At 43.7% G+C, this 10,601-nt stretch overlaps 1 protein-coding gene across 1 annotated transcript in view; it reads left to right on the top strand.

Annotated features, from left to right (window-relative positions):
• Nucleotides 1–8,374, top strand: part of LOC131880334 (glutamate-gated chloride channel-like) — a 40,152-nt gene extending 31,778 nt beyond the window's left edge. Inside the window, exons 7-10 of the mRNA XM_059226940.1 lie at nucleotides 569–651; nucleotides 2,360–2,494; nucleotides 5,129–5,379; nucleotides 6,902–8,374. Of these exons, the coding sequence (XP_059082923.1) occupies nucleotides 569–651; nucleotides 2,360–2,494; nucleotides 5,129–5,379; nucleotides 6,902–7,135 (703 nt within the window). The 3' untranslated portion in view covers nucleotides 7,136–8,374. The remainder of the gene's footprint in view (nucleotides 1–568; nucleotides 652–2,359; nucleotides 2,495–5,128; nucleotides 5,380–6,901) is intronic.
• The last annotated feature ends 2,227 nt before the right edge of the window (nucleotides 8,375–10,601 follow it).

The following is a 10,601-nucleotide window of genomic DNA, read 5'->3' as shown; positions in this document are numbered from 1 at the left end:
GCTAGTCCCAAGTATCAATTTTTGCGCTAGATCACTTGCTGAAAAGGGACTCCTTCGTTTTCGTCTCCCATTGCATTAGGTCCAAGTGCTTGTCAACTAAATGGAGAAAATGTGTCATTTAATGACGTCACACACCGAGAGCACTTTTTATTAATGCGCGAAATTAGCCGACCTGAATTGAACTCCTAATCCCTCCACCCAATAATGACAGATAAGCGATGCCTTTCCTTGGGTCCAGGCTCTTGGTCTTTGTATCGAGAATGGAAAAAAGCCAGACTTATGAGGGCATTCAACCATGACCAAATGTCACTTGTTTGATTAGATTTTGAAGTCGACAATGATATAGTTTATTGCTTACAATGTCTCGGGGAACACAAAGCATTCCTGCTTTCTTGACTACAATGGGCACAATCTTGTGAGTGTTCACCGAGCTCCTGTGGTGAAAGGGTTTGACCTCAATTACCTCATACGTACATCGCATTTGGTGGATGATTCTATCTTGTGTTTCCCGAAGGAACACCGATGTTGTCATCTCTTAATGCCTATCGTTCTCTTTGCTTCTTTTCAGAGTATCTCTCACCTTAGCATGTCCCATGAACCTCAAGCTGTATCCATTGGATCGACAGCAATGCTCCTTGAGAGTGGCAAGCTGTAAGTACCGTACCCACACATCATTTGTTTGTTATAGCCGAGTAATATGTGTAATCAAGTCAAACACCACCGTACATGGAGGCGACGACGGCCCTCTCTGTACCAAACTTGCTACCACAAGCTAATCCCAAAACTATTACTTGGACATTAGTTCCAGTCCCTGAGGAAATAACGGGTGAAGAGATCTACGTATAACACAACTCTAGACTTTAACACGCACTGCCTCGGACCACAAGGATCTGAGGATCTTCGACTGCACATATAGATATACATGTAGTACATACCATATATAGCACATACGTATAGTTGAAACATGACGTTGTATAGGAATGAAGATTTGTGGCCAGAAACGTGGAACATGGGTGATTCAGCTAATATTTTAGCTCATCTCCAGATTGGGAGACCAAAGGGAGTCTACGTAAACTCATTTGTACAGACCAATGTCAAAATATTGAGTTGGGGGGATTAAGAGAGCTCAGACTTGAGGGTTGTGTGCGGGGCAATACATTAAGTACTCCGTAAGTCCGCCTTAAGTTGGTGCCAAGGTTTCTTACCGAAGTTCTTCAGCTCTTTTTGCTTTTGAGCCTCAATATACTATACCAGAGCCTAACTTCATTCATGTTGGATACCTTATAACAAGGAACGAAGTCCCCAAGGGCAATTGTATAGGACCTAGACAATCTTTACATACACATGTTGTTTTGTGTATGAAGCGTAGCTACTACGTACGGGTGCTTGGCTTTGTATGAAGGAAGCCAATGTTCCACTTCGGAAATGAGCCAGTGAGCCGAATACCACCACCGTGTATACACGTCCTCATTCCTCCTCACTGTATAGAAGGTGATTGGACATGAAGAAAGGCTGAAGGGCTTAGGAGAGAAGGAAACAGAGGGGGGGCCTTGATGAGGTTGATTGTTGTAAAGGGTTCTTCTCTCATTGTACGGTGATATAACTTTTGGATCAGGGCTTCCTTTGAACCGTTCACCATCAAGCAGCAATGATGACGATGATGATGATGATGGTGGCTGTGGTGGCGGTGGTGGCAGTGGTGGTGATGATAATAATGAAGAAGGGAAGCGGTGGCAGCGGAAACAGTTGGGGTGCATTTGGATGGGTGAAATTGGTGTGGAACATTGATTGTTTTGTGATGACTCCCAAGTTCCCAAACACAATAATAGTATTTGAAACGAAGCAAATGCTCCTCTGGGTGTGCACTTTCAAGCAACGGATTAGGCCCCATGAGAAGAGTGAATAGAAAAGACTCGAGCGTGGTGCATGATCAATGGAAAAGAGCAGTAAAAGGAAAGTGGCCGGCCCATCTTCTCTCCTGTTCTTTTTTGTCCGTCTTAATGGAGCAAAAAGTATGTTGAAGTCAAAGCACTTTTCGAAACACGTGTTTTTTCAGATGAGCACGGAATTTTGGTTTATTACTGTCCTCATCTCCATCATGTTACAAATGATGTTGTTGAAAGCACGAGCCGTAGAAAGTAGATGGTGCAAGGTCCCCATTTTTTGTGGATCTCGGCAAATTAAGCCAGAGGCCTATCTCCTAAAGCTTTCTGTCATGCTAGTAATTGCATTATCCCAAAATTAACGAGATTTTACGATGGCCATATATCATGTCATCTGCCGTACAAGAACAAAAGAAACTAATGTCAAGATTGAAAATGCTCCTCGACCTTCATAGATGCTCTCTAACTTATTTCAGATGGTTGGACGACAGGGGATCTACAATATATTTGGAAAACTCTGGAGCCGGTCCAAATTGTCAAGGACCTTCACCTTCCCCGATTCACGCTTGAGAAATACATCAGTGATTACTGCAACATTAAAACTAATACAGGCAAGTACATTCCTACATTGATTGTAAGTGGATGATGCATGGGGAATGCTCCAAGGCAAATCGTGTCCCTACATAAAGTTGAGTGATTTTGCATCTAAGACTATGGTTTTACTCGAACGACCTTGGCTCCCCTCAAAATGCACATTCAACTCACATTTCCCAACAAAGTGTCAAATGTCTCCACATTTTGTGAGTTCCTGTCCCCGTTCCCTTCTTTCCTACTATGTTCACAAGATCATCTTTGTGTTCTTGTGTTTCTTTTTCCTCCTCAATCATAGGCTTTTCCTGCTCCTTAGCCTCATCAGCGATAGCAACAACAGCAACAAGAACAAGAACATCCTGCACTGCATATTGAACGATTGCACAGCCTGGTTTGACGGGTGGATCTGAAATGTTTCTATTGTAGTAGGTAGACCTGTACGAGTTCGAGTGAGGAAGAGTTACTTTTGGGTTAGTTGGTGCGCCCTGTAACGACGAGTCGAATAGGTGGTCCATACCCTGCAGTCAGCTACACCCTCAGAGTCAGTTGAGTTCTGTTGTGCGATCCTCATTGTGCCTTCAAGCTAACAAGCCCAATTGGAACCCCTCCGTGAAAGGCCCTCAGAGCTACGCTAAATGTTCTTCTTGCGACTGACTTGAGCATTTAAGGATTTAGGTAGGATAGAGAGATCTTGGAGGCTGGCGGTTCTTTAGGAACCGATGTTTGGAAGCAAAATTAGCCCACATTCCAAATTATTGTTCCTCAGCACGGCGTCCTTGAGTAAGGTTGACAGCATTTAGTACGGAAGATTGAAGTTTCTGACTGAGCTTTGGATACGTGCACGTACGTGGAAACGTGCGCCCAAAGCTCGTAGGAGCGAATGCAGATATCAATTTAGGAACCTCCCTAAGTTTGACAGAACTGCAATGCAACGCAATGCACAGCAGTCCTCCATAGTGAATGTTGAATCCGCTCTAGATGCCACTCCTTGAACCATGACGAACTTGAGATCTGCATTTCAAGCTGGTGATCAAATCGGGCGAAGTCATTGCAGGATTTCAGAGCTCATTTCATTCCATCCTTGCGAGATCAGCCGAAGCTACTCCATTCCGATCTCCAATATACGTAGTAGTAGCTACCAACCCATGATGGACGGTGTTGATTGTATCGATTCATCGTTGACAAACAGAGTTTTCCACTTTCTGGGAAAGTGCCACTTTTGTGATTTGAATTCATTCTTTTTCGCCGCCAGGCAGGCAGGCAGACAGGCAGACAGGCAGGCAAGCAGGCAGGCACTTGGGGTAAATCTTGCAGAGAAAGCAGTTTTTCAAAATCACTGATGCTCTCGCAAAGTTTGATCCAAAAGGAGTTTGATCCGAAATCCTTGGAAGCCGAATGAAACCATCGAGATACAAGCTGGTAGTGAAAGAAATATGAGTAAGGAGTTTTGAGGACGACGACGAAAAAGTAGGGAAGAGAAGGAATGCCTCTCCCGAAAAGTTCCCAGTGTTGCCGTCAAATTCTCTTTGTTCTCCTTCCGCCCAATAATTTCGTTGTGAATTATAGAGCTCATTTCTTGTTCCTCAAAAGCACTACTCCTGCTTGTTGAAGAGGGAGTTTGCTTCGAGGCAGCCCTACCAACTAGCTGGACAGCCTCGGGAAGTCCCTAGTATCCTAGTAGTAATGCGAGCAGTGATGGCAATGACGGGGATGGCACTGACGGTTGATGATGAAGGAATTGGGTCTGTCAAGCGTTCACATTAAATGACTGGAGGGGGATAGATGCGAGGAGGAGGAGAAGACACTAGCCATGGGCAAACGAACAACAGCCTCCATTCGCGGCTAGATGGACTCGGAAGAACTGGACTCACGACCAACCAACCGACGAAAACGACGAAAACGGCGACGGCGGCTTAATCTTACACAATTTTGCACAAAAGACTCTGTCCGCTCCAACTAATTGTCTCCTTTGAGGCAGTTTATTGAGACCAAAAGAGCAAGGTTTTGTCTGAGCGGCTCTGGCAAGTTTTCAAGACAAATGATCCAAGGGCGTGTTGTTCACTTTGTTCCTCATGACAAAGTACACAGCAGATACCTTTTGGGAGCACTAAGAGAGCCTTCATTTCCGATCTCTAACTTACTTATGGCTTTTGAAGAGACCCAAAGTCACGTTGGCTTGCGCGAGGCTCGAAGCTCGAGGCTGAGGGCTCAAGGTAAGGAGGGCACTGAGTGACTGACTGATGGACAGGCATGCTACAAATGCCCAAGATCGGTTAATGCGATGATGACCTCGAAGGATCTTTTCTGAAATCTGTTCGAGCGGATATGTGCCATAATCTTACTCATTCTTTGTTTCCTGTTCCCTCTCGATCTCGACGAAACCTTGGTGCATGCACTCGTACTAAGTCTCGTTGTCTCCCTCTCCTTGAGAGGATTATTGTCATTTTGGTCGAGTGTTCCACCATATCCTCACGTCCCCTTCAAGTGCTAGCGAGTATGAGCTCAGCACGGACGATAAAGGCTGACCATTACTTTTATTATATAAAGAAGAACCATTTTCCATTGCCTTTTGCTCTATAAACATAACTCCCACGATTGCGCTTTAATAGTGAAAAGAGTATTAACATGTTCGTTTTATCTGTCTTTAATTGCAGGCGAATACAGCTGTCTCACGGTGGACCTGACATTCAAGAGGGAGTTCTCGTACTATCTTCTCACCATTTATGTTCCTTGTTGCATGTTGGTCATCGTATCCTGGGTGAGCTTCTGGCTGGACCCAAATGCAGTACCTGCCCGGGTCTCTTTAGGCGTGACCACCCTTCTCACAATGTCCACCCAAACTGCTTCCATCAACAACTCACTGCCCCCTGTGGCCTACACCAAGGCCATTGATGTATGGACGGGGGTAAGTGCCAGCAGAATAATGATAGTTATAACACATGCCCATGCCTTCACTTTTCGAGTATCGAGTGTTTGTAGGAAATGTTCCCCTACTTACATTTTTCGGGTGCCTTTGACTTATATTTCCCCCGGTCGTTTCTCAAGGCAAGGGAGGGGCTTAGCGACGAATCTTAGATGAGGAGAGGACGTCAGATTTGCATACGCTTCGAGGTCACTTTTAAGATGCCATTGATGTAGTCAAGTCAAGAGAAAAAGTGAACCACCGCCTCCTGGCCATGTAACTACTCATTTTTCGCACGAGAACTTTCAAGACCTGTGCTTGATTTCCCTTTTTAAGGACTTATGAACCGCTATCTGAAATGTGATTTGCAACACCCCTAAGTAATAGAGTTTTCCGTTTCGTTTTGAACCTATAGTTTCAATTTCCTTACTATTGAGGTTGTGACCAAAAGAGACTGATGAACACACTTTCATTGGTAGCTGCGATGTGACCAAAAGAGACTGATGAACACACTTTCATTGGTAGCTGCGATTTTGATTGGCTTTGCATTTGGGTCCTTTCCTTGTGCTTTGGGGGATTGCTGAAGAAAGACAATATTATGACGATAAATTACAAATTCGACCTTTCAACAATGAAAGGACAAGTAGATATCCACGGAATTCAACTTACTGGAGAGGTATTGCTTAACTATTTGAGGTAAAAGTTCAGGCGTAAACCGATCCAGAATATTGCAAAAAAAATTGCTGGATAGCTTCAACAAGGGTTTTTTTCCCTTGAAATGCCAATTTTTTGTCAGGGAAATACTCTTCATGGTTTGCTGAACATTTCCCTGGAAAACTGCTCAATACAGATTGGCTGCATTGACATTTATAGTCATTGTTATGAGCTTAATTATTTTGAAAGCCATATTTGGCCCTAGGGAAAATGAAGAGTAACCTCAAAAGGCACTTTTCATGAATATTTATAGCACCAAAGTCATATATACCTGGACACTATTCATCCTAACCTAAACAAATAAGGGACCGCCTCAAAGAAGACCAAGAAACCACCTTCAAGCACATTCACCGGGACTGTCGGGCCCAAAGGCAAACAACCGAAAGGCTCATGTAAAGAGGCCTAAGTAAATAGGGTTGTGTGCAGCTACAACGATGTGCATTTCTTTGAATGTGAGGAGACTTTGGACTGTTTTAGTAAATAGCAACGACCAGAACCTAAGAACACTCAATCACATGTCAAGGACCAAAGCTCTTCAAATCGTCTGACTGACTTCAAAACTGTCAAGTGCCGGGACCAACAACTAACAAACCGTCGCTAAGAAATATTTCACTTTCTCAGAATGATGTATAGTCGTTAACCAATGGAAATATTCAATAGAAACTTCTTAGTGCAGTGTCGATTACTTTTCAAATAATCTTATCATTTTTAATCAAACGCCCCATGAAGTATATCTTAAACACAAAATAGGAGCCTACCATTTCATATTGTAAAATATTTGTATGTATACCTACATGTATTTCATTTCCAGGTATGTGTCACCTTTGTGTTCAGCGCATTACTTGAATATGCCCTGGTGAATTACGCATCGCGTTCGGATGCTCAGCGTTTGGCCAAGAAGAAGCACCAAAAACAATGGGAGCTCGACCATTGCGCCTTCGATCCTGAGCACATGGAGGACTTGCCCCCGGGAAGTGGCCCACCACCCGGAATGGGAGGACCACCCGCCAATAATGGAGGAGGATCATTTGCCATGGTACGTTAGACAATGGCTGGATATTTGGCCCATGATCGTTGAGAGGTTGCAAAAAGGGGACAGAGATGGGATGGATGTACCACACATTTGTACATGATAGCCTCAAAGCGCTGGATGTTGTAATCCAGCTTTGCGCTGTGGACCGTCCTACTGGACTCCCCGGAGCTGATGTACGTACAGTAGTTCAGTAAGAAGAATGACAGATCTGTAGAGGAGATTCTTCCGACGGAAATGGATGCCTGGCCGTGCTGCATGAGCAATGGCTTCAAGATCATGGTCGTAAGTCTTGACATCTCTCAAAGAAAGATAGCGAAAGACATATCTCGCACAGAAAGGGCCATTTGGCTCTTCTGACAATTTCGCATCAAAGGCCATAAATCCTGACAATCATCCGAAGTTTGATGTTTTCCATTATTTTGCGGAGTGAGCGAGAAACATGGTTGAACAGGAGGAGTACTTGCCGAAGTTAAACAGAATGCAGCAAGATGGACAAGATTAGATTAGTTAGCTTTTTCTCCCTCGGAGCAAGATTTATCCAAAACTTTCCGCGCACTTGACGGCCTCCAAGGTCTCACAGACAACAAACATCCTGAGTGTCTACGTGTGCGTGCGTGTACTACTTTATTTCCTTCATACACGTAGACGAAGTATGAGGAAGGTCGATCGAGGCTGATCGTCGTAATCCGTCATTTTTCAAGTCTCTTATCTCGAAGAAAGGCCATTATCGGAAGCTCTCCATGCAGCAAATGGCTTGGCCTAACTCCAATATCAGGGATCTCTTCCAATAGTTACTTGCTCGTACTCGCTCACTTGAGTTGCCACGTTCTTAAAGAGAGAGACCAAATATCTGCCCCCCACTCTCTCTCTCCTTCTCTCTCTCTCTCTCTCTTTCTTTCTTCCCCACCCCAATGTCAAAAGACACCAGCTATGCATATATTGCATCGACAAACTCCCGTCACCGACCATCGGGTTCGAGTTTAAACCTTTAAGAGTTCGCCTCAAAGTGATTTCGGCGAAACCGGAACACAAGCAAGCTTTTTGCCAACCTAGTGAATGATTTGTGGGGAAAAATATTGGCTCGAGAAAAAAAACCGATCGGGATGCCAGCAAATATAGCTGGAAGGCTATAGTTCTCTGATACCTGGTTCTCAGAGAGCACTTACTGTACGTGCTAACATTTGCTAACTTTGCGTGGCTTAAACTGTGGTCCAAACCTGGATGGAGTTTAGGTCAAATATTGAACACTTCAAGCCGTTCTCCTCCTCCATCTTCTTCCAAGCCTGTCTCTTCTGTAATTGTCAAACTTTTTTCTCTCCGCGGCCTAAAAAACTGAAAACTTTCGCCCCTGCATCAGACGTTCCTGTCATTGGTATGTGCGGATTGCCTAAATAGAGAACACTCAACATGGTTTCTCGAACCACTGAACCACTTGTAAAGCCCATCTCTTTTTGACAAGGAGTGAGAAGTGGATCGGATCAAAGTGCTTCAAATAGGTTCCAGATTCGCCACTGGGAAGGGCTGAGCATAACTGAAATAGCAAAATTGAACCTAATGTCAAATGGTCACTAAGTTTGAAATGAGAGCAATGAAAAATGGTACCACAATGATGCCAAGCTATTCGCAGTGGATAGTGCTGTTTTCACGTGATGCCTTAATGTTCAATCCTTGATCCCTGACACCAGAGTAGTCAGCCAAATTTGTCAAGGATCAAGGATTGAGCTTTATGTAAGGCCAAATAGGAAAAGAAAACTATGAACTGGGAATGGAATTTGGTATTCTTGATTGTTCTCATTTCAAACATAGTTGCCACGTGACATCATGGCTCGTTAGTCTTGCGACATGGATTCAATTTTCATGTTTCAGTCATGCTCAACCTTTCCCAGTGGCGCTCCTTACGGACAATCTGGGCCCTATTTGAAGCGCTTTCATTTAATAAGGGCGCTTAAGTTGAAAACAACATTTCATGTTTCTCTTCGTTCTCATTTCGATTTTGAGAGAGTGCGGCAGAAGCTCTTGGATCTGGATTAGGATTTCCGTTAAATTTGTTTTCTTGAACCCCTGGTGGATGAAGGTTTTATCTTGATTCGAAAATCCTTCTGGCTAGAAAGAAAAAAAGGAAGAGCTGGGCGCTACTTTTGAATGATGTTGCCAAAGTCAGACATCAAAAACATTTAAAATCATTTCCAAGGGAACTTTCGCTCAAGACATGTACATTACACACGGAAGTTAGGCGAACTTTTTTCATTCTTTGACACTTCGACACTTGGCTGGCGTTGAATTCTTCTGCAGAATGAATTTGCATAGTCAAAACTTTCTCACCTGTTTGTTAGCCCCTCGTAGAATTGAAAATACTTTCTTGATGGATAGATGACGGGCAGGCAAGCAAGAAAGACTGACTGAAAGAATCGAAGTCTTCTTCTGAACTGAAATACTTGTCTGATGATAGGGAGTCAACTCAACTCAAAGTCAAATCATTAGCCAAACAGAGGGTCGAGAGAGGGCTCATCGAGTTATTCAGAGAGCAGCTAGACCAGCGGGTTGATTGGAGATTCTTTTGGGGTTGCCTCGAGTACCATTGCGCTCCTTAAAGGGGTCTTGTTAGGGCGTTGCTTCCATCTAATCTAATATTCTTGACAGACCCTGCTAGTAATCTAGTTTATTGAATACGACTTGAAGTAGCTAAAAGGCCTCCTTTCCCCAAATCAGACAATCCCGTACTGGCCATTTCATGAAAAAAGAACTACGTTGGATAATTTCATATCTTGAGCCGCCCTTTCGTGAGAAAGTCAAAGTACAATGTACGCAGAGTAGATGAGAAATTACAGTAAGTCTTCCTTTTTTTCAAACGCGACAACTTCAGTCCAAAAGGTCATATCACGCTGAGACTTTCTTTCACTTCCATTGTCGGACTCTCTGGGAGGCAAAAAGAGTTCCTTTTTGCCAACGAAGGCGTTATTCGTCCGAAAATGGCGCTCAATTTCACCAAAAAAGCGAGATTGAACCAGTCGTTCGGAGGGAAACATAATTAGAGCGGTCCTTTCAGAGCTTGTAGCAATTGCTTCGAGTCGTCCAAGAAACGAAGAGGGGAGAGAAATGAAAAAGATCTTCTTGGCTTCCCGCAATGACACTCATTCCTGTCCGTCCGTAAAATCTTTCTTCCCAGTCTTTTCCTCTCAAAACGTGTTGTGACCATCCTTACTTGGCCTTACTTTCGTTCCTGGTTCTTCTTTTCTGAGAAGTCAGGATTCTTTCTTCCCAAGAGAGAAAAGCAAACATTTTGGAGAGGGAGTTGATGTTTTCAGGCTCTCCTTTGATATGAGTTGCAGTCGTGTTATTAAAAAAATTCAACGCCAACATTACCATGGAATTAACAGAGAAACAAATTTATCGAATTTGAAATTTTTTCCTCTTACTTCGGCTTTTGCTTTGACTTCGTAATTGCCACTTCATGTGTGGTTACTGGCAACGTGAAAGG

This window comes from Tigriopus californicus, chromosome 1 (assembly GCF_007210705.1).
Source record: "Tigriopus californicus strain San Diego chromosome 1, Tcal_SD_v2.1, whole genome shotgun sequence".
Classification (NCBI taxonomy): Eukaryota; Metazoa; Arthropoda; class Copepoda; order Harpacticoida; family Harpacticidae; genus Tigriopus; species Tigriopus californicus.
Note: the sequence above shows the minus strand (reverse complement) of the source record. Positions and strands in the feature narration are given on the sequence as shown.